The 25,036-nt window shown below is 28.7% G+C and overlaps 3 protein-coding genes across 8 annotated transcripts in view; 2 read left to right on the plus strand and 1 right to left on the minus strand.

The window, feature by feature from the left end:
* The window catches only part of Kuz (zinc-dependent metalloprotease kuz), a 128,643-nt gene extending 126,594 nt beyond the window's left edge, over positions 1-2,049 (minus strand). For 3 of the 6 annotated variants that reach the window (XR_012478722.1, XM_074238600.1, XM_074238597.1), the window contains exon 1: positions 801-2,031. Coding sequence is in view for 5 of the 6 variants with exons in the window: in XM_074238600.1 (XP_074094701.1) it covers positions 801-894 (94 nt within the window). In the remaining variant the exon portion in view is untranslated. Of the gene's footprint in view, positions 1-800 lie in introns of all 6 variants that reach the window. The other 3 variants (XM_074238599.1, XM_074238598.1, XM_074238602.1) reach the window with 3 other exon arrangements.
* A 5,395-nt stretch (positions 2,050-7,444) lies between these two features.
* LOC141524145 (sesquipedalian-1) lies at positions 7,445-11,813 on the plus strand. Its single transcript, XM_074237815.1, has 3 exons — positions 7,445-7,708; positions 7,786-8,091; positions 11,168-11,813. Exons 1-3 carry the CDS (start codon positions 7,601-7,603, stop codon positions 11,522-11,524), a joined length of 771 nt encoding a protein of 256 aa, XP_074093916.1. The 5' UTR covers positions 7,445-7,600; the 3' UTR covers positions 11,525-11,813.
* Positions 11,814-14,772: 2,959 nt separating this feature from the next.
* Positions 14,773-25,036, plus strand: part of LOC141538436 (uncharacterized) — a 93,469-nt gene continuing 83,205 nt past the window's right edge. Inside the window, 5 exon segments of the mRNA XM_074259875.1 lie at positions 14,773-15,137; positions 16,247-16,356; positions 16,432-16,643; positions 16,717-16,905; positions 16,972-17,115. Coding sequence (XP_074115976.1) covers positions 14,971-15,137; positions 16,247-16,356; positions 16,432-16,643; positions 16,717-16,905; positions 16,972-17,115 — 822 coding nt within the window. The 5' untranslated portion in view covers positions 14,773-14,970.

Genomic DNA, 25,036 nt, shown 5'->3' on the forward strand with positions numbered 1-25,036 from the left:
AAAAAACTTTTCAAGAAAAAATTCTGTAAAACCATTAACCCTATGGACCATTTTGAAAATCTTAAAAATTTTTTTATAATCATTTATTTGTTAAAATAAAAATCCCTAAAAACTGTTTATTAACTTTAATTTCATACTTCCATTTGTATATTCTTCGAATTACAAGGCGACACTGCCATCGATTAAAAATTATAAAAATTTAATAATATACACATAAATATTATTTAATTAAATATTGACAGCTACTGACGAAGCTACTAACCTTTTATAAAAATTTTCATAAATTTCAAGTAAATTTTAAATGAGTTGACTTTACTAATCAGACATTTTTCTATGGAATGATTCTCAACGACTTGGGTTAAATATCACAAAACGAAATAGGTTTTTAAACAAGCTTCCGAAAAGCCCAAAAATGTATTATAATTTAAAAGTATATAAATTTACAAAATCGTATACTAACGTGCTGTTAACTCTATGACTCACAACATCAAGCACTTTTCAGATTTATTTACACAATTTATTATTTTATGAAGATGCATAATATGGCTTAAAAACATGAAATTTAATATCGTACCAAATTTAATAGACATCTGATAGTTAATAAGATATTCTTAATCAATTAAATTGTTATAGAGAAAGTAAAAAAAAATGTCACATTTGGAAATCTTCGAAAATTAACAATAGTTATTTAAAAATATTTACTTAGTTTCAATCTATTTATTCAATAAAACTCAAAAATGGTCAGATTGTTTGTTTTAGTATCCTAATATAACAGAAAAATTTTTTACTTGATTACTTACTGCTTTCGATGCATGGAATAAAAAATATCAAGTAAATAATAATTTCCAACGTTTTTTTCATCATCTTTTCCGTCACTTGAGGGTATTGTTTCATATTTAAGAAAGCACACAAAAAGCTTTTTTTTAATACAAAACAATCTAATTATTTGATAAAATTATTAATTTCGAAGTTTCATAAAACTGCTGATACAATTACGCTATTTATCAATCACTTATTTAAATAACTTATATTATACATTTACATACTTTGTGATGATTAAATACTAATTTTTACTTATCAGTTAAAATTTACCCTATTACGCTCTAAAACAGTTTCACAATTTTAATAAATGATTATTTTAGTAACTAATAAGAAAGACAAATAATATAAACAAATATATGGTGATTCGAACAACAATCACAGTTTAAAATCAATTATCTCAATCGAAAAACAATAAAAAATTTAATTATTTGATTATATTTAATATCATACAAAATTATTTATTTATTTATAATGCACATATTCGTGTATACTAGTCATAATTGTAAAGATTTTTATCCGATTAAAAATTTCAATGGTCAATTTTTTTTCAATAAACACAGAAAATCAAGCCATCACATATAACGTCTAATTTTCGACAGCTAGCACATTTTTCTATATTCTATTTATGAAGTATTTTAATCCATTGCGAGGAGAAAATTGACATTTTGATGGATATTTTTTTTTTTTATTTATATATTTTGTAGCAACATACACAACAATACGTAGCTATACATATGTTGTTGCCCGTTAAATAAAACGGATAAAAATTGTCATTTGTGTTATGTAGATTTATAATACAAATGTAATATAACAGTTTTCATGTATATAAATTTGTGGCTATAATGTATACATTTTTTAATAAATGCTTCAAATGCTTGGCTTGAGTAGACAGCAGGAATACACAGAAATAAAATGGTTTAGTTCTGCGATGCGTTTAGTCGCATCTAGGTGGCACTATATCAAGATGTAGTTGTCAAAACGAACTACACTATATCTTAAATAATAATGATAATATTTGCAAGATTAAATAACGATCGATAATTTTTATTGATTTATTTATTTATGACATAAAATAGTTACCCTGATAGCCAGCGCTTTCTCAGTAAGTGTTAACTTCCAGCAGTTACGGTTAATTTATACATCAAGTTGGCGGTAATTCTTCTCTCAACAACAGTTATAAGCAAATTGACGGAAATCTACGACCGCAAACTGAATACAAGTTAACAATCAAACTTGTAGTTAAATTTCCTTTCAACTTTACTACAATTTGAAGGAAACACTTATACAGCAAGTCTTGACGTCTATTTGCAGAGTAAGTTATAGGTAACTAATAGGTAATCTGTTATGTCCTGCGAGGTTACTAGATTTGCTGATGATGACACCTCGTGGACAAATGGGTTGTTTATTATCACGCGGGATTTTATTTTATAATTTAATTTGAAATATACTTAAAATTGACTGATTGAGATTGAGTGGCAAGGTATGAGTTTAAATGATAAGGGTTCAATTGAACTTAATGTTGATGTTTATTTAGAAATTGGAGAGATGGAGTGAATAGTTACAGCTCTTGGGAAGAATTGAAGTCACAAAATCCCAACTCTGACCGCTCAGCTTCACGTTCCCCCACTATAGTTACACGTATACACTTATACTATTGCTAGAACTACCCTTATACATAGTGCGTAATATACTATCTTACATGTATTTATATAAATTTATTTCTAGATAACATTTATTATTTGCGGTTGCGGCCGGCTTACATATTCATGTACCTGTATTTACCTGGCTTTTAATTCAGCACAACGACCTAGGGAAACCGCAGAAAACCTGGTCGAGGTACAGACAGTGATAATAACATAATATCAGATCGTTGTTAACAATGATTATCCTCATCTATTATTTATTATTTAATTAACATATATTCATTAGAATCAATTAACGTGTTATAGTTTTAAAAGGCATTTAAAGTATTATCTGCTCAATAAATTATATCAGATGCGGAATTTACTTTAATATTTGCTAATCATTCCTAAATTCAATTTAATACCATTTACTATTCAATTATTCCAGTATGTAATTAAATTTGTCTAAAACCATTGTGACATTAAATCCATACATATGTACATATATACACATGTTGTAGCATCTAAATACTCATTTATCTATGTTATTTAGTTACTTAAAATAAAGTGAATAAATAAATTATTATTTTATTATTTGTTGTTAAATTTGGTTGTAGTGCCTTGTTTTTTAGAGAACAAGAGACCGTTGAGTTTCCACACGTGTCTTTTATAGCTTTTCTTTTAAGGACTTGAAGTTATCATGTGGCAAGGACATGTTCTGTGTCTACTCAAAGATTTTATGGTTTTTCAGAACCTAATACAATATTCCTTTGTATTATTTTCTTGACATTAAAATTTCTCTTTCGAAGACACGTGTGCTTCGACGACCAAACTCAATAATTAAATCAAATATTAAATCCACTAGAAATTCTAAATCTATTTAAAATATAAATATAAATTTAAATTATTAATGTAACTAATTAACATATTCAAATTCTGGTTCATCTGACAGGTAGTGTCACCTGCCAGATGCAACCCAAAGCATTATAGTTATTACGACATAACAAATCACTCGCTTTGCCAACTCTTTCCGTCAAGTTTGCTTCAAATTGCAGACGTAGATTGACAGTAAATTATAGGTAAGGTGGCTATCAGGGTAGCGTCTCTTTATAATTAGTAATATTAATAATTACACAATCACGCCACAGCTGTGACGTCTCAAGAGGCGGGAAAATTTTGTGTGAGCGAGATTGATTGATGAAGAGAGTGAGAGGGTTTCCCGCTCCGATGACTGGCACTTTGGTACGTTTAGTTAGACTTCTGACCGATGGCAGCGTGACCGAGACAGCAGGACCGCCTATAGTACGTGTTATGCTTCCATCTGGTGGATTCTAATCCTATAATAAAATCGTATTATCCACTCTTATAATTTAGATTTAGATAAAAAATATAAAAATATATCATGTAAGCAAACTATTCGTAACGTGATTGGTCAAATGTATCAAAACATAAAAATATATGCAAACCCTAAATTCATGCGCGCGCAAATTTTAATTCTAGTTTCTAGTTTTTTCTAGTTTTTTCTAGTCCACTTTTATAATTTAGATGAAAAATATGAAAATATATCATGTAAGCAAACTATTCGTAACGTGATTGGTCAAATATATCAAAGCATAAAAATATATGCAAATCCTAAATTCATGCGCGCGCTTGCGCGCGCAAATTTGAATTCTAGTTAAAATAAAATTAAGATGAAAAATATGTGTTGCAAACTATTCGTAACGTGATTGGTCAAATATATCATAAGCATGAAAATATATGCAAAGTCTATAGTCAGGCGCAAATTAAATTCTAATTGTAGTTCTTTCGCCCGGGATTATGAAAATACTCGGTTTCAGAGCGATAAAGGAATCTTTTTAAATAAAAGAGTTCCATTTAGACGTTATTTAATTTTGATCAAAATTATTTAGTTGGTTTGAATTTATTATTCAAGTTGAAGAAAATATTAAATGGCTTCAAGGTATAAAATTGAGGTTTACAATAACGTGATCTTAATAATTTAAGCTCTCGACGAGAAGTGTCGTTACATAGTTTTTCCGAGAAGCTTCAAACTCCGTTTTTTTCCCCTAACTCCCATACATATATCCAATCTTGTACACATACGAGTTCACGTATTTCTACTACATATAAATGATCTTTACTCACTAATATATAGTGAAAGCTGTTAAAAGTTACCGCAGTTCTGTTTCAATTTCTCATAAAACGCTAACCAGAGCGAAAAAAACAACCTGAGTAGACGTTTACACTTGACATATGTGTTGCAGATTAATTACTATTTTGGTTTTTTAATTAATTGATGTTATATATTATCCTTTTAATTAAATATTAACTATTATTTAATTATTAAACGAAATTTCAACAGTTTGTCAGTTAATTATTTAACAAATCCCTGATTAAAAAAATCAATTGAAAAGAATTGAAAATGACGAAAAATGAATTCATTTCTATACTTTTAATTCCTGGATTTTTTCGTCGTATCTAGAAAATAAATTCAAATCAATTCTATTCAATCAATAAATACTTTTTCAATTTCTGGCTTCCCGAATTATTAAAAAGAATAGAAATAAATTCACGGGTTTTAATTCTACTGAATTCATTTCAATCGGTAAATACTTTTGAATTTTCAGCATTGCTGAGAATTGAAAAGAATTAACAAATTCGAATTCTTTTCAATTCATTTCTATTGATAAATAATCCTTAATTTTATTTTGTTTGTACGATTGAAAAAAATTAAAATGAATTAAAAACTTTCAATTTTTTTTAATTCATTTTAATCGGTAAATGATCTCTATTTCTTTCCGCACCTGTAATAGAAAAAAATTAAAAGGAATTCATATCTTTTAATTGTTATTGATTCATTTCTATCGGTAAATACTTCATAATTCCTCTCTTTTTTATTGATTGAAAGAAATAAAATTGAATTAAAACTTTTCAATTCTTTCTAATAAATTTCTATCAGTAAATACTCCATAATTTATATTTTTTTATTGATTAAAACAAATATACGTGAATTCAAAATTTTTGATTTTTTTAAATTTATTCCAATTGGTGAATGATCCATATTTCTTTCTGTACCTGTAACAGTGAAAAATTAAACGAAATTCTTATTTTTTAATTCTTATCAATTCATTTCCATTGCGATATATACTCTATAATTATTTTTTGTCTAAATGATGTACCTGAAGTTTTGAACGTTTTTTTATATGTACCTGAAGTTCTGAACGTTTTTTTATGAACGAAAATCAAAAAAAAAATTTTTTTGCTTTTGAGGCTGAAAATGATTTTTTATTTTCAAAATGAGTCAAAGAGCCCGGGAAATAGTACATTGGATTCTCGAAATACCAAAACTAACCCTCCAGCCACCCCTAAAGACTTAGACATCTCAAAAAAAATTCAAAAAAAAATAGTTCAAAGGGTCGTTTGAAGATGTAATTTGTTTTAAACACTCCTTTTACACCCCTACAGAATATAAAAAATAAACAAGCCAATAACTCCCCCGGAACTACCCGAAAGACTTAGAAATCCGAAAAAAAATTCAGAAAAAATAATTCAACGGGTCGTTTGAAGCTGTGATTTTTTTTAAACACTCCTTTTACATCCCCACAGAATTTCTAAGTCTTTAGGGTGGCTGAAGGGGTAGTTTCGGGGGAGTTATTGGCTTGATTATTTTTTATATTCTGTAGGGGTGTAAAAGGAGTGTTTAAAAAAAATTACAGCTTCAAACAACCCTTTGAACTATTTTTTTTGGCTTGATTATTTTTTATATTCTGTGGGGATGTAAAAGGAGTGTTTAAAAAAAATCACAGCTTCAAACGACCCGTTGAATTATTTTTTCTGAATTTTTTTTCGGATTTCTAAGTCTTTCGGGTAGTTCCGGAGGAGTTATTGGCTTGTTTATTTTTTATATTCTGTAGGGGTGTAAAAGGAGTGTTTAAAACAAATTACATCTTCAAACGACCCTTTGAACTATTTTTTTTTTAATTTTTTTTGAGATGTCTAAGTCTTTAGGGGTGGCTGGAGGGTTAGTTTTGGTATTTCGAGAATCCAATGTACTATTTCCCGGGCTCTTTGACTCATTTTGAAAATGAAAAATCATTTTCAGTCTCAAAAGCAAAAAAATTTTTTTTTTGATTTTCGTTCATAAAAAAACGTTCAGAACTTCAGGTACATTCTGAATGATTAAAAGAAATTGAAATAAGTTCAAAAATTTGAATTCTTTTGAATTCATTCCAATACTACATAAAGAATAGAAAAGAATTAAAATGACCGGGGTTTGAATAATTTTCAATTATTTTTAATATGATAGTTAGAATTGGAATGAATTAAAACGAGAGAAGTTTGAATTTTTTTTAATTCATTTTAATACTGCACGAAAAATTAAAAAAAATTCAAATTACCGGTATTTGAATTATTTTCTATTCTTTTTAATGCGGCCATCGGAATTAAGCAGAATTAAAAAGAATTAAAATAGTTTTAATTCTTTTCAATTGATTTTTTTAATCAGGGATATAGTATTATTGTTGGCTTAGTTCTATGGTCTTATTTTATTTTATAATTTATGGCCTCTTGAGAATGTTTAACGAAAATGTATGTGTAACTAATCAACCCTTGAATGACATTTAACACATGGCTTTTATTTCATTAGTTTTCCCAAAGGTTTAGTTGTCGAGTAACACAAGCAAGCTTGTTGGAGTACTTTTGTAGTTCTGAGAAGTATTGACAAAGTTAGTTTTGTTCATTGTTTGTTTAAGGATATTACTGTACTTTAATTTATGTGCTACAACAATTTTTACGCTCTATATAGCAAAATGGATTGATTATAATTTATTATAAATTGTATTAAATAATTCAAATTATAGTGAATTTGCCGCGTAATGAATCAAAGGCGACACCTATTATATCATCATCGGATATAAACATGTAAGCAAAGTATTCGCAACGTTATGGATCAAATATATCATAACCATGAAAATATGTATAATTTATAATTTCATATTAACATTAAGACGCGTGCTTGCGTGCGCACGTTAAATCTAGTACATACTAGTAAGACAATGTTACAGTATTGTCGGTGGTGTGCATAGTTTAATCACTTATTATCATGTTGACATCCACAAGCACTACGACCAAACAAAAATCTGACGATTGATTATGCTATGAATTTAAAAAAAAAATTCAAAATATCAGGAAAAGTATTTCCCAAACAACAAGGATCTATTACCCATCCGAAATTTAATATTGCGTGTCGTCTTAAAATTTCACAAGTGATCAACATAACTATATTAATTATTCAACACATTTCATTTTAGTTTGGTTATAAAGATAAAATTATATATTACAGGAAAAAAAAAATATGAAGATAAACGAAAAAAATATGATGTTATTTGCAACATCCGCTACACCTGTAGACAAGGAAGGCTGGTTAAACAAACGAGGAGAAGTCAATAAAGGGTTTCAAAAGAGATGGTTTGTTTTAAAAGGAAATATATTATTCTACTTCGATCGCCGGGGTGACAAAGAACCCGTAGGAATGATTGTTCTCGAGGGATGCACGGTTGAATTATCTGAAGATGAAGATCAGTATAGTTTTAAAATAATATTTCATGGACCAAACAATCGTAGTTACGTTCTTGGATCTGAATCACAAGTAAGTTTTTGAGCATTGGAATTTCATTTTTCAAGTGGCAGATGATAATAATAACTGAAACATACGAGTCTACAGATTAATCGTACGTTGCATGTACGTAAAAGGTTCTCAGTTCAGAGAGAGTTTCGATCCAAGATAACGCCCTTTCAATCCTCTTCGAGGGAGGAATTTCTTAAAATCCGTTCTTAGCTGACCTCTCTACATAGCAAAAGTAACATTCCTACCAAGTTTCAAGTTTCTATGTCCCATAGTTTTCGAGATTTCGTGATAAGTGACTCTTCCTATATATATAGGAATCTCCTTTAATTAATTAATAATAATAATACTTTTTAAAAATGTTTTAAGGACTTTTAAGCCAATTTTCAGTCTTAAGGTTGGCTGAACGGTTACTTCTGGGGCAGTTAGAAGGAGTCTGTCGATTTTTTTCATTGAGTAGGATAGAGATGTTTGCGTGTTATAAAAAATTTTAAGCTTCAAACTATGATTCTGTAGAAATTTTCAGATTTTTTTTTTCGGATTTTGGTTAATTTTCATTCGTAGGGGTAGCTGAACGGTTACTTACGGGGCTATTATGGGTTATTCGATTTTTTTATTCTATGGGAAAGTTGTTTGCATTATATCATCTTACAGATTCCGTAACAGAGTATTAAAAAATTAATTTTTTTTTCTAAATCCAAATAAATTTTAACTTCATCAAAGAATTTTTTTTACGTCTTTTCATGTTCCAGGCAAAAGTAGGTCAATTCCAAAAAAAAAAAAAGTTATCATCACCCTTATAGCACCCGAGAAGGGTACTGGAAGTCTTAAGGGCGTAATAATAGTATATTGTGTGACTAGGGATGAAGCAAAACGATTTCAGACTAGAGTGAAGTTATCTGCCCGAGCGAAGCGAGGGCTGGCATCACTCGGTCTGAAATCGTGTTTCATCCCGCGTCACACATTATATTTTTTCACATAAGTTGCATTAAAAATACTAGTTTCAATATCTGTAGCCAACCAGAACTAGATAGTTTCAGACGAATAGCGAATAGTATATTACTCATCTAGGGCAGTAAAATAAGAAATGTCTCAGATCACATGTAATTGTTGTCCGAGGCGAAACCGAGGTCAATAAACATGTGATCTGAGGCTTTCCTATTTACTGCCCGTGGTGTATATGCTATTTTTCTCCTCGACAGAGGCGGAAAGCATCATTTTCGTTTAGCGCAGCGGGAAGAAAATTGGCGCTTTCCGCCCGGAGGTGAAAAAAATACCATTTTATGATAAAACTTATTGAGAAAATTAAAAACTTCAATTCAAGAAAGTAATGGTTTATTTCTCACTAAACATTATTCGTAAATTGAATAATTTCCTTTTGTCATTCTTATTTATATCCTTAGTAGCAGAATTATAATGTCAGTACAATTAACGATTAGAATGACAATTATAAAGGTATAAAATAATAAAACGATACTCTGATAGGATTGAAAATAAAGCAGTAACTTCACCTCGCGGGCCGAAAATCGTCATTTCGGTTGGTTCAGCAGGTATTGAAACTCGAATTTTCAATGCAGGTGATATGAAAAATAGTATATTACATACACACCTAGGGAAGTAAAGTAAGAAATGTCTCAGATCACATGTAATTCTTAGCCGAGGTGACGCCTTTACTTCCCTAGGTGTGTAATATACTATTTTTTTTTTTTTTTTGGGAATCGACATATTTTTGCCTGAAATGTGCAAATATTAAAAAAAAAAAAACTAGGAAAACGGTAGACCCTAAAGGCCATTCCTGCAACTTCCCGCTAAAGTCATACTTAAGCGCTCAAAATTGAACTTATTGCGTGTTTGAGCTCTTCCAGCTCAATTATATAATTTTCGTATCAATTTGAGCTCTCTGAGCTTTTATTAAACTCTGATAGAAGTTTAATAAAAGACTATTTTTTGAATTTGCAAATCGCAATAACTTTTGAATGAATGGACCAGATTTTATCCGGTTGGCGGCTTTTGATGTAGTTTTTTAAGCCTCATGAAGAACACTTTTTTCGATTTTCTTTCGTCAACGATAACTCCCGAAAGAATCAACCGATTTTGACCAGTTTGGCGGCAATCAACATGGTTTTTTTATGTTCTAAGCTAGTTAGTTTTTGGAATTGATCGTAAAGCCGTTTAAAAGTTATTAAAAAAAAAAAACACATTTGAAAGAAATTTTTTTCATAGTTTTTTTTTTTTTTTTTTTTTTTCACTTTTCAAAATCTACTCGTACAAATCGGTCCAAATTGTATTCAAAATCTAAGCTTGCTCAAGCCCTTTCACATGACCTCAACTGCACTGAAATCGGTCAAGTCGCTCAAAAGTTCTGAGAGGTTTACACACACACACACGCACACACACACACACACACACACACACACACACTTTTTAAAAAAATTTAAATCTTAACATCAATTTTAGTCATTGTCGGAGAAACATAAAAAAATGTTCGTGAAACTCAAGCAAAAATGTTAAAATAGCTGAATTGCATCGATTTTCAAAAACATATATTTCCAATATTTTTTAACAAGAATTCAATTTTCAAATTGCAGCTTAAATACCGAATTTAATAAATTAAAAAAAAAATGATCTAACAGACAATTCAAAGACACACCATTATCACTTTGAAAAATTGTGCTAGTCGATATTTTCATGGATATATCGATTGTTCAAGTCTTCAATTGTCGAATGTCGTCTGAATTCACAATCATTGAAATTGCTATATTTTTTCATAAAATTTACATCTACTTAGTGAAGACAAGAAATAAAACAAAAAATACGAATAAAAGTCAAAATACAATTATAATTACAACTTTTAAATTGATAAATATTTGTTTGAAGTCTGATAACAAATCGATTTTTTACAAAAATTCGATATCTTTTGAAGGGGTAGTCAAATAAATCTCAAAATTTCCTCAGAAGAGTTTCCATATAGGCACTGAAAAATGTAAGAAATTTGAATTTAACAATGAAAAATAATCAGAAAATTCCTATTTAAATCACTAATATATATTCACATCTGAATTTTGAGCCTAAATAAAATGATATTCAATACTTGTTACAGGAATCAATGGAACAGTGGATGAAAGCACTAGCTTGCGCCAGTTATGATTATATAAAACTCATGGTAGCGGAACTTCAAAGACAATTGGACTTGGCTGCAAAAGAAAGCTTGAAAGGTGTCTCGGAATCTGAATTACCAAAACCGCCTCCAAGAATGCGACATAACCCGTTCAATAGACCTGAGTTTCATAAAAGATCTCAAAGTGTGAAATCAGCGCCCGGAAGAACAGAAAATATTCCTAGAAATAAAGTTTCATTTCGAGAACTACATAATTCATATGGTCGACGAGTACTTGCCGATATAAATGATTGGAGACACCTAAAAAAGAGTACGGATATGCCATTAATATCCCTTTAATATATATACGAATGAATTAATTATATTTGAAGAATTATCATAAAATGTGCATGGTTTGTTATATTCTTCCATAGTATTTTTTTTTAAGTATGTTTTTTTCTACATCAGCATAATTTGAAGAATCGTATATAGCCATTGGAATAAAATTTGTATAATATTATTTAGTTAATTATTACGGATTTCAGAACGATAATATTTATCCTAAAGTATGCTGTATTTAAAGTGTATTTTTTCTTTCTCGTTTACATATTTCAACAGCTGTGTGTATAAATTATTTATTTAAAAGAAAATAAGAGGTTTCTATTTATTTTTAACTAGCAGTCCTCCCCAGCTTTGCACAGGTATTTAACAAAAATTTCAAAATTAATTAAAATACAATATAGTCTATGTCACTCGAGTATAGTGTAGCTTCTCAACAGTGCAAAAATTTTCCAATTCGGTTCAGTAGTTTTGGAGCCTATTCAATGCAAACAAACAAACAAACAGTCAAATATTTTCTCTTTATAATATTAGTATAGGTAACAAAGAACAACAGTTTCTGACCAATGTAATTACCCGTGTACAATTAATGTCTAAGAATTGGTCGAGTCCGATCATTTTCAACAAATGATTAAAGCTACGAGAAAAACTACCAATCATAATGATGAGCGAGCTACTGACTGACTATGTCTATTTCACTTCTATTAAAATATTTTTCAATTAAACACTGTTTATCTTTTTTGACTTTCACGAAATTTGAGTTTGGCCGCTAACTTCGAAATTTTTTATTATTATTATCAACCCAAAATTTTAAAAAACTCTTGTTTCACTTAGATTTCACAGAAATAGATTTCATTGTATCTGTCCTCATGAACGAGCTTTTGAAGAATTTTGTTATACAACGACTCAGCTTGTCAAGCAGATTCTAAAAATTTACATAGTTCTAAAGTTTATAGATATACTGAAAAAAAAAAAAAATTAACTTTAATCAAGATGCAAATTCTTGAACCAAGAAAATAATTTTGAAGGGTTTTATTGTCTTGAATACAGACGAAAAATTCTTAAATCAAGTAAAAAAAACTTTAACTAGGGCTATACATTTAAACCAAGTTAACTAATTAGCGAATCATCAGATTAGCTGGTTAACTTAAATTAGCTAAGATAATAAGCTAATTAGCTAATTTTTTAACCGCCTAAAAGTTAAATTAATTTTTTGATCAATCACTTCATCACTGAACTTAATTGTTATAGTAGGATTTTATTTAAGACCATTTTTGAATTTTGCGCCAAAAGTTGATGTGAGTACAATAGAAAATTTTGAAAATATTTAGGTCAATGCTTGGCCGATAGGTGGTAAGGATAGTAATCCATTGTTTACGATCATCTGTTTCTGTTTGTAAACACAAACTACTTGTTGATAAAGACACTTTAACATAAGAAATACGGAGTCGAATTGTTTTTTATTATGTCGTCGTTCTGGAAACATTTTATCCAACTTACAAGTGGATATGCAAAGTGTAAATATTATGAAGTTGAATATGATGTTTAGAAGATTACTGCATCATCGCGATATCACATAAAAAATAAGCATAAGTACTGATAAAGACCAAGCTGCTACTTCATTCCGAGTCTCAGTACGTAAATTCACAATTTCTGTTGTAACGTTCTTAAATTTTGGGAGTCGAGACGTTTTCCAGAATTTCTAAATTTATCTTCAGGCTTGACCTAATTAGGTGGTCAATAGACCCCAGATGGGCCTATCATTGGCCAGTTGTGAAGGATACTGATTGGTTTTTCCTAATGAGCTGAATTTTCAGCTCATCAGGGTGGTGGGAAAATAGGGGGGTGTTCGTCAATAAGCGCACACAACCCCTATAGGTTATTTTAATAAATTTTTACCATTACTCAAAATAAAAAGTAAAACTTAAATTTAATGATGATTAAATAAACCAAAGACGGAGCCAGTCCTTACACCTTCGGGACTCGCCCTGGACTGACTAACCGCAGAATAAAATTATATATTACAACTCTAGATTACTAGACTCCGGCGACAGTCTTATCAGTGAGAGATTTCCGTTACCTCGCTTACAATAGGCCAGCGAAGCAACGAATCTCTCTCAGAACTAATTCTAAGAATTTAATAAATTGTAATTTTAAACATTTTTTAGATCAAAATTTTCCAGGAAGTTACACGGTGTTTTTTTTTAAGTTGTAAATTAAATGTTTTTTAAATTTTTCAAAAGAAAATAATTATTTTTATTTTAATTTACCACTGTTAACAATAATTGAACTAAAATTTATGAATGTAATAGATCCGAAGATGAAATTGAGTTGAATTCTATTGCAAATAAAAAAAGAAGACTAAGTACGAGTAACCTAGATCCTAAACTAGGCCCAAGCACTAAAAATAATGATAAGAAGCGTCGCAAATTACCTATTAGAAAATATTATGCTCGCAACGTGAGTAATTATGTCGAGAAATTAAGTTGATTGTCAAAATTCCATGTATTTTGTCAATTTGCGATTTATATTTGCGTATTTATTAGGAGTGTGCGAATATTCGAATTTACGAATTATTCGCCTCGACTTCTAATCGGAGTCTTCAATTCGAATAATTCATACAGTCGTTTTCTGTTGATGTTTCTGTTGAACTAACTAACTTTTGGGTAAAAATTACTTCGTTTAATTTTATTTGACTAAATAAAGTCATCATAATTATTTAATAGTAAAATCTGCTTATTATTTGTAATAAATATTTCTTGGTGTATTCGGACCCCCCCCCCTCCAATTCTATACCTACACGGAAAAAAGTAAACTGTAATAAATAACAATCGATTTGGAATAAATAACTGTCGAATTCCTAAGATTTCTCGGAACTTAACTACAATGTCCCTTTGTGCTCGATAATAAATAATATTTATTTGAAACAAGATATATTCTTTATAATAAACACTCTACTACATAAAACTTAAACTTTCTAATGTGGACAGTTTTCACTATTTAAATTATAAATAGATAAAATATTTAAAATAATTTAAATTGTAGTTAAATTAGCGCTTTGCTGGCTGGTAGTGTCACCTGCTAGGTGCATCTAGAAACATCACAGTACAATTCTACATAGTTATTGTTCTGTTGTCTGAAACTTTCTAATGTTGTCGTTATGACGTTCATGTATGTAAGACTTAATTTATTTTGATGAGTTTTTTTTTTATTTTCTTCATACGGTCATTACAAACATTTTTTGTTGACATTTGCCGAAGTGTTTTGACAAAATTTTGACATCATAAGTCGTAAATTAAAAAAAAAAAAAAATTGCTATGAAATACGTTGTAATAATTACAATTATGAATATTTTTATTGAGCATAATTAACGCGTCGTTTAAATGTAATAAAAAATAATATCTTTTTTAAATGACACTAATTGTTTATATCTTGCAATATAAAATAAAAAATTAAACGCATTAAAAATGGAAGATGGTGACTATTTAGGTGCTTACGAACGGTTTTTCAACGAATTTGTGAAACGAATCAATCCAAATGATCAATTACCAGTGAAAATGTCAGGACATGAGATTAATGGCGAGGAAGTCATTGGTGAAGTAATTGATTTAAGTCTTCAGTATCTTAACCAAAAGTATGAAATATTTTTTACTGTTATTAAAAATCTTATGTCGTAGTCTAAGAGGAACATGGTTTTTTCTAATAACCACTTGAATGTGTGATCTCCAACATCTCTCAATTCTAGATTTTAAAATTCAAGATTATGATTTCATTAAAATAACCTCAAAATTGTAAAGATTTTCTTGATCCTCAAATCAATTTTTCGATTTTTACATATTTTTTATATAATAGGAGATTCATTAACGCGACCTGAGTATTGATTACATAACTTACCAGTAAATGAACATTCAGCTTTTTTTTTCTTTTAACTTAATATTTCATATCTGATATATAACTAGAAATACAAATATTTTCATAGTGACAAAAACTTGCTTTTAATACCAATGAAAATTTGCGGACATTAAAAAGTTTTTTAAAGACTTTATGAAAACAATTATTAGCAATCAATATAAAGAAAATCTAGTCTTGAGTTCATAATGAATTACTTCTATAAACAAAAAGTAGCACTAATATTCCGCCTCACTTGAAAAAAAAAATATTAAAAATTGTGAAATCTTTTTATCGAAGTCTATATACCTATTCAAAGCGTATTAAAAATCATCTGAACCGTTTCACCTAATAAAATTATTTTTACAGATCGATCTCCGCCGATCGTTTAAAAATTTTATGGGAGAGTTTTCAATAAGTAACTAAAATAAGAATAATTATTATTGTTGTAATTTTAAAGTAATGATTTTTTAAAAATACACATAAACACGCGCACGATTCCCACTCTGAAAATGTTTTAGTAGAAACATATCCTTGGTTAGAAAAGAGAATTCAAAACGATTAATATTGTTAATCCTCCATAAGAGAAGGAATTCGAGAGTATTGAAAAGAATTTAAATGTCGTTATTTTTAATTCGTTTTAGTAATCAGAAATGTGCGATACATTAATCTACATAGTAGAAATATATATTAAAGACAAAATAAATATTTAGAATATTTATACATTAATGTGTTTCAACAGAAAAATAAATAAACACTATATTGTTGAAAAACTGCTTTCTCTTGGATGTTCACTGAATACTTTTTCAATCTAAATCTATGAATAAGTAATTCGTTTGCATCTATCATTTTTAGATACTGCCCACCTAGCTTGCAATCATTTATAGTTTGCTTAGTTATTGAAGAAATGAAACCAATTTTCAAACACCAACCAGAAAGTTGTGGCTTGCGACCAGAAAACAATAGTATGTAGATAATTTGTCATAATCGACTTAATATTCTTTCAGATTTAATAATTTTGTTTATCTATACTACTATAGCTTATGCTCCATTGAAATTAATGCAAGCAGTAACTAAAAAGATTAATGAAATTTGTCAACGTTATTTAGAAAATAGCAGGCTAGCTCTGCTACCTCCACCACCGTCTACACCTTTTCCTATCACTTCAGTTTTTGCAATAAAAAATAATAGACGGAAAATGGAAGATAGACATGTGGTACTGCATGATTTAAATACTATGTTTAAAATAGACGTACGTAAAAATACTTAAAAATGAATTATTTTTTCTTGTTCGAGAAAATTAGATTATATCATTTTCTTTTAAGGATGACTATCCAGCTAGTTATTATGCAGTTTTTGATGGACACGCGGGTCAAGATGCCGCTGTTTATTGCGCGACACATCTTCATCAGTATTTAGCAGAAAGCATTTATTATCCATCAAATATAGAACATGCTTTACGTGACGCTTTTATCACAACTGATACTCACTTTATTCAAAAGTGTAAGAAACATGTAAGTCTACACAAATTGAATAAAAACAAACCACTTCAAAAAATTTAATTCATTAAAATGTTACAGGCTCTAAGTAGTGGAACTACAGCTGTTTGTGCAGTAATCTCGAACAAAAAGTTTTATGTTGCTTGGGTAGGTGATTCTCAAGCTGTTCTGGTGAAACGTAATAATGTTGAGCAGCTCGTAAATTCGCACAGACCAGATAGATCGGTAAGTGATTTAAATTCTCTTCTAAATAAAAATTCTTTCTTATCATATATCATTATATTTTATAATTATAATAACATTTACTTGTGATTAATGATGACACTGAAGTTGACAGACATTAAAAATTCTTTTAGAATTTGATAGCAATAAAATTGTCATGAAAAAATTTCAATAAACAAATTCCACCTGTGAAAATTAAAAAAAGTTATTCGGGTGAGTGTGGGTATTACTGCGGTTTTTTCGGTTGGTCTTACTTCAAAAGCATTTTTATTAAATTTTTCAAAAATAACAATAATTTTTTTTTTAACCAAAGTTTGACTCATTATTGGCTCAAAAAAAAAATCAAGAGTGCGATAAACTATTATTTTCTTCAAATACTAAGCATTTAAAAAAAAAATTCATATGCATGTATTACTGCGGGCATAAAAGGAGCTTGTCTCTATTACTGCGTGCCAATGACTGCGGATGAAATTCAATGATAAACAACTTCGGGATCATATAAGAAATTTATAAAATACATTTGAAAGATAATTATTTGTTTAATAAAATGAATGGATTAGAAAAACGTATTCCTGAAATAATTTGAATTCATATCAATTAATAATAATGATCGGAATAATGATGTATAACATAACAAGCAGAGCTTTTATAGTAATTAAAAAAATTAGCTTTATCGAAGAAACACAAATCTTGATTTAAAAAAATCTTTTTGAATTTTTTTAAATCAATCAGAAAAAATTTTGAATAAAGTTACATTCACGTAATTTAATAAAAATTTCTTTGTTTGAAAGTTTTTTTGCTTAATTTAACACAACAAATTCTTTATTATAATGACCGCTTGTATTTTTTATCAACTTTGATTCATTTGTTGTATTTTTTATCAATTTCTGTTTATGATTTATTTTTAAAATTATTTATTTTTATCTAAGAGCAATTTGAAGGCAACTTGAACTGTCAATTGACAGGCAATAATTTCTTCTTAGGTTAGGATATATGTATTTTACACCCGCAGTAATTGGTATAGGGATTGAGAAAGATGACCTTGACGCCACCTGCCGGGAAAAATGTAAAGCAAAGTGGTGGCAAGTGCTATACAAAACAATAACAAATTTATTAAATAAATTTTTTTTTTAATCTAATTGAAATAAATTTTGATAATGTCTTCGTCAAAAGTTTCTTGCTGTATCCGTGGTTGTTCCAATATGCCATATAAAAACAAAAATCAAAATACAAGTGTTAAATTTTATCGTTTCCCTGCAAGTACTCTGAACTCAGCGTGGATAACCCTTAAACGTCAACAATGGATAAATGCAGTGAAAAACTATGTGTAAGTAAATTATTTTAATGAAAAAATTAAATTAATCACGATCAAATTTAAAAGGCCAAGTAATATGAAATAGAATATTAAATTATACAATGATTATTTTGTAAAGTAAATAAAAATGTACTAAGGAAAAATGAAATTTAAAATAATTTTTTTCAGGAAATATCCAAATGATTGGGAACCAACTCAAAATACTCGGATTTGTAGTGCTCATTTTGTTAATAATCAAAAGTCAGAACATCCTCGGCATCCTTCATACATACCAACAATTTTTCCTGGTAAAGTAAATATCAAAAAATCTACTCAAGCATTTGAACGTTTCGAACGATTGCGACAACGAAATTTACGAAGTGAAATGAATATCATTAATAATAAAATTAATAATACTAGTAATAATATTATAAGTAATAATATAAATAATCTGTCAAGTTTTTTTATTTCATTAAAAACTGGAATAAAATTTACTTCTATACTTCGAAACTTTTATGAAAATTAATTTAGCAGATATCTTATAATTTTAAGAATTTGTGAATAAATAAATTAAATCAAAGAACATGAGAAAAAAATTGACGTTTAGAAAATTAAAAAAATAAAAAATCAAATTTTTTAGAAATAATTTTTGGAACAAATTTATTTATTAAAAAAATTAAAAATGGTTAAGTGACTGCTAACTTTAATGTCATAAACTTTTTACTAGGTTTATATTTAATTATAAATTTTGTAAATTTATGAACATTAAAAATAATTTTAAATAAGCTTCGATGTAGCCAGATTTGTCATATTTTTAATATTGTATAAAATAATTGTTAGAATAATTAGTAACTAACATGAATTTTTATATTGTACACCTCGGAAACTTTGGTTTGAGCGACAACTGAGCAGGTTATGGTTGAGTGTTTATTTAAATCTTCTGTTTCCACAACGTTTAAAACGTGTCCTGACTCAAATAATTTTTTACCCTTGATGTCATTTTGACCCCTAATAAGGGTATTTTTGACCGGCAAGAACCCGAATTTAATTATTTTTTGCATTCTTAATGTCAACTAATACTGATTATTACATTGTGTACATCACTAAGCTTTATATTTATAACACCAGGGCGCTCCACTTTCAGCAGTAGTGCTGCCTCTACAGTTCTCTCTCAATCCCTATAAATGCATACAAATAGAGGTGCTTCTATTACTGCGGATTATTGACAACATTCACAGTAATACAAACATGTTCATTTTTTTGGTACTAATTACTGCGTCCTTAAATAAATAATATCAATTGATCAAATTAAAATTTTTAATGCATAACTGACATTAAAGAAAGATTATCTTACTTTTATATGCAAAAAATTTTAAATTTGAACCATTTTATGTAAAGAAAAAGATCTTTTAGTACCACCTCTTTTCGTACAGAAACTCACAAAAAAGCTATAGTTTACTACCTATATATCCAGTTAATTTTAATTTATTAATAACAAATTGAACGAATTGCAAATATTTTTAATTACAAGAAACATTTTTTTTAATTCAAAAAGCTCAAGTACGATTTATTTATAATTGAAATAAAAAAATCCGCAGTAATACCTACACCCGCAGTAATACCCACACTTACCCGAGAGGAAATTTTTAGAAGCATTTTTTTATTATAATTAATTTGTTGTAAAATTAAAAAATTGATGATATTGATAATGATATGATTTACAATATCCGGGAAAATATTTTTTTCATGAAATTTCATACAGTTTTATGTGAAGTCATTAAAATTTTGTTCATACCTGTTTCTTTCTTTATAAGTAGAGATATACATATGAAGTTGTAATTACTAATTCGAGTAGGTTTTCAGGTTAGGGATGAATCGCAATCCGTAAATTTGACGGTTTTTAAACTCGAAATAAAAATAATAGAAGATTAACATTGTATATTTTCTTCGACGACCTTTAATTCAAGGGAAAAATTATTTTCCTCTATTAGAAAATGAACGTAGAATTACGTATAATGAAAAAAAGAAGTTATGACAATTTTGATTTCCTTATATATATTTACGATCAACGAGCCTCTAAAATAGGACCATAATATTATAAATTTATAAAATTAGAATTAGACAATCAGTTTTGCTGAATCTGTGAAATTTTATGAACTTCTATAAATTTTTATGGGATTTTATATAATTTGATAAAATTTCATGATTTTTTCATGAAAAAAATTTTTCCCCAGCATATAAATCTTACATTAATGAAAGTCTATCTCCGAATGTATAATATGGCTCGCTGTTTTACTTTTTAAACTTATAAAAAAAAAGTTTTGGTAATAATTCATCAAAAAAACAAATTCCATAGTAACTATAATAATTCTATTACAAATCATACCAATATATTATAGCATCGTATTTTTTTATTTTATTAAAAATTGTGCGTTAGTAAAATATTTACAAACTATGTATACATATTAAAAATTGTGTGCATTTTTATTCTTTAATATATAATGAGTTATTTCATCAGAAAGGAAATAATTATTTTGATTTATATGTAATATACACGTGAAGTATTTGATTAGAATGTACAATTTCTAATTGACGAATATTAATGATGCTGCATCGAATTTTTTCTCAATTTTTTTTTTTTTTTTGTAAGAAGTGAAATTGTAACAGGGTAAAATTACCCTTAATCGATAAGTCACCGGATATCGATAATTATTCAACATAGCACTGGCGCGTCTCGATCTTCGGGCCTAAAGGGAGAATAGGAGGGGGTGAGTTTGGGTTAAAATAGGTGAGCCGTGCAGTGGAAAAGGGAGAAGTAATGTGACCGCCAGACTGAGTGCCACGGAAATCAAGAAGGACCGATCCCCGGAGTAGTGACGAGACGAAGGAAGCCAACTACAACTAGGACTTCATCCTCAACGAGTGAGTTAGATCATCGTTTTGTTCGTCAAGGTATCAATTATTACTCTGTGGGAAAGAAGAGGACCGCGGTTTACCGAATACCCAGTTACTTCTCCTATTTAAATATTATGGATCGTTTAATCGACGATTATTAATAAATTAATAGTAAAACATTTGCTAGTTTTGGATTTAGTGATTTTCATGGGGGTTTATACCCGAGGATCACTCAATCGACCTTGCGGGAAAATTTTAATAACTAAAAATTATCAATCAATTAATTAACACCTGAAAATTCGTTAAATTTATTTTTATAATAATTAACTTAGTAAAATTGATTGATTTTTGTCATTGAAAAAAATCGACAAATTTTTATTCGTGGAATTTTGGTCAAGCGTCAGTTTTTGTGTCGCAGTAAATTCCAATACCCAAGGTCAAGCAAAACTTAGCTAGCGAATGTTCTAGCAAATAAAAATTGAATATTTCGACTTGTGCCGAATTTTTATAATTGATAAAACGAGTAGAAAATTATTAATAATTTTATATTAAGAATTAATTATTGAAAATATTGTATATCATGAAATTATTTTGTCGTGAGGAAATTAAGTAATTTTTAGGATTAAGTCCATGAATTAATTAAATAAATTTTTATTCCAAATTGATAATTATCGGCGTGGACATCAAGTCCAAGAAATCAGTCATTGAGTCAAAATTGTCACAGTAAAAATTTAGTCAGAATTAATTAATAATTTTGTATTAATAATTTTGAACGTGATTGTAAAAGTTATATTGTGATTGATTTAATTATCAAAAGTTAATTTAGGATATTAAAACCTCTTGTTTTAAATAGTTATTGTTATATTGTTAAGACCATGACTATAAGTTACTGAGGAATTTTAATCCATCTAATATTTTAATAGAATTAGAATTAGCAATCGAAATTTGAGAATTGTAATAGTTAGTTCAAGTTTATTTAGAAATTGATTGTTAATTGAAAATTATCGTTTTATTAAATTACTAATGATTGAATAATTTAATTGGAATATTTAATTAAAATTAATTACAGTCAATTTTGTTAAAATAAAATTTATAAAATAAAAATCACATAAAGTCAAGTCAGTAGTGTTAGTGTGAGACAAGTGTAGGTCATGTGTAAGCTGCAGGAGTATCTAGGTCTACGTTTCGTCACTGGGCTGTTACTCCTGTGAGCCGAGTCAACGATCCCGGTATATGATTCGTCTCTGTGCGGGTGATTATAGGTTTAGTAATCGGGTAGACGCCGGGAGGGGCACGTGTTAGAAATCGACGGGTAGACGCCGGGAGGGGCTCGTCGAGAATAAGATATTGTTAAGTGTGGTTAGTGTGTGAGTGAATGAATTTTGTTAACTAATTTTAAGTCAAACACTGTTAAGTTTTTTTTTATTGTTAATAAATGTTGATCAACCTTGTTAATTAACTATTTATTATTCAACAGCATCTTCCTCCACTCTCTCTACCCTAACATAAGATTTCTCAGCTCTGGACCGGTTCCAGGAACCGTGATTAAAAATCCTGGTGGCGCCCTGATAATTATATTGTTGTTAGTTTTGTTTATTTATTTATAAAATTGATTAAGGGCCAATCTGAGCAGGTAAAACTGTTACATTGGCGCCCAACTTCTTAAAAACCCCATAGAGAGAGAATGGAAGTTGTTGAGTAATAAATTTTTAATTAATTAATTAAAAACATATTATTCAATCATTAGAAATTTTTTTTTATTATTCGAAAAATTTTTTTTTTAACTTCGAAAATTGCGTTTAGTGAGCGTCGATAAATTTTTTTTCTTTTAATTTTCCTTGAAATTCAAATTTTAGCATTAATTTATTTTTTATTTAAAATTTTTGAAAAGAAAAAAAAACAGATAAAAAGAAAAAAAAATCATTATCATTCAGCTAAACCCAGTAGCTTGGGGTAGTTTCTTCTACAAGTCACAGCTACTTTGGGTACCAAAGATAATCATCATAACATTCAAACCCGGTAGTCGAAATAAGTCGAAATATTTTTTCTTTCAATAAGAATTAAAATACTTATTGATTTTGACTACCTCGGCTAACTTTACTCCTCATTTTTGAAGAATTTACTTGAGAAATTTCGACAATTACTTTTCAAAAAAATTTTAATCCTACTCAAATTAAATTTAACAAAAATTCCTTTTTTTTCATAAAGAAAATATAATTAAATTTTATTTGGCAAAATTTATAAAATCTTTTTTCTTTTGAACAAATTCTTTTAGTTTTTGAAATTTATCTCAATATAATTTTTCTTTATCAAATATTTTATTTTATTTTCTAAATTAAAATATCTTCAAATTTGACAATTGAATTACAACATCGTAAATTACTTTTCAAAAGAATTTTTAGACATATAATCCTTAAAAGAATTGTTTGATGTCGGTACAAAAGAGATTGACTAAAGCGCTCTCATGAGTGTATTCAAACTTTAAACACCTATACTTAATATCTAACATGGGTCATTCTCATGGCAATTTCTATGATCGTTCTTATGAACGCGATGTCAAATGGCGGCTGCACATGCGCCCATGATTTAGCGGGAAGAAGACCGGGAGCCCGGGGCACGAGGCCGGTGGGGACGCCATGAGCGGCAGTTGTACTGGGACTAGTGACTAGTGCAATATACCTGCGTTCTCTCTGACAAAGAAATTATTCCATTGTGTTTTATTATTTGCTAACGTAATTAATCATCAGTTCATTATCAGTTCTTATACTTAATTAAATTCATTGATTCGACATTTGTGCATTAATTTTAAACTTAATATAAATTCGTGGAAAAATATTTAAAACGCTAATAAAAAGTACGTCGTACTTAGCGTTTAGCATCGCGGCCATTGTCTTCAATCGCGTGATAAATTAGACGCAATAGATTATCATTGTTAAAAGTTTGTCAAGAATCTTCAATTCAGCTTGAATATTTATTAATATTTTCAATTCCGTTTATTAATTGATTATAATTGAAATTAGTGTCATTTAATTACATTTTGTAATTATCAATTGAATTTATTCAGTCGTCATTATTAAATTAACTTCACTTGATATGCCTTATTTAATTAATTTTAATCGTTTTATTTAGTAAATTCAAATCAAATTTACAAGAAACAAGGTACATTAATAAATTCATCTGTTTAATAATTTGTTGAGTTATTCAGAAAATACTTCAATTTAAATAGTAAATTCTCGCGTAAATTAGAAAACTATATTCAACTACTAATTTAAACAAAAGATTCAAATCATTTAAATCAAAAATAATTCGATCCTCTCGGATCATAACACAACTTGATCCCACTGATCAAGGATTCGATCCCACCGATCAATTCATTACACAACTTGATCCCACTGATCAAGGATTCGATCCCAGCGATCAAATTTATAACATAACTTGATCCCACTGATCAAAGATTCGATCCCAGCGATCAAACTTATAACACAACTCGATCCCAGCGACCAAATTCAATACTTGAACCTACTGGTTCTTTCAAACCATTCTAAATACACAGTTAATTCTCTTCCGATTACAAACACACGATCCTTTCTGATCATAATTATATTTTACATCTCTACTGAGATATTAACGGTTGACGGTTAACCACAATAACCTAACGGCGGCTGAGATCAATTCTCACCCCTCATTGCACAACAGTGCAATTATTATATACATTCATTTCAATACATATATACA

Source organism: Cotesia typhae, unplaced genomic scaffold (genome assembly GCF_013202065.1).
Source record: "Cotesia typhae breed Kobodo isofemale line unplaced genomic scaffold, CoteBio_Ctyphae contig_22, whole genome shotgun sequence".
Lineage (NCBI taxonomy): Eukaryota > Metazoa > Arthropoda > Insecta > Hymenoptera > Braconidae > Cotesia > Cotesia typhae.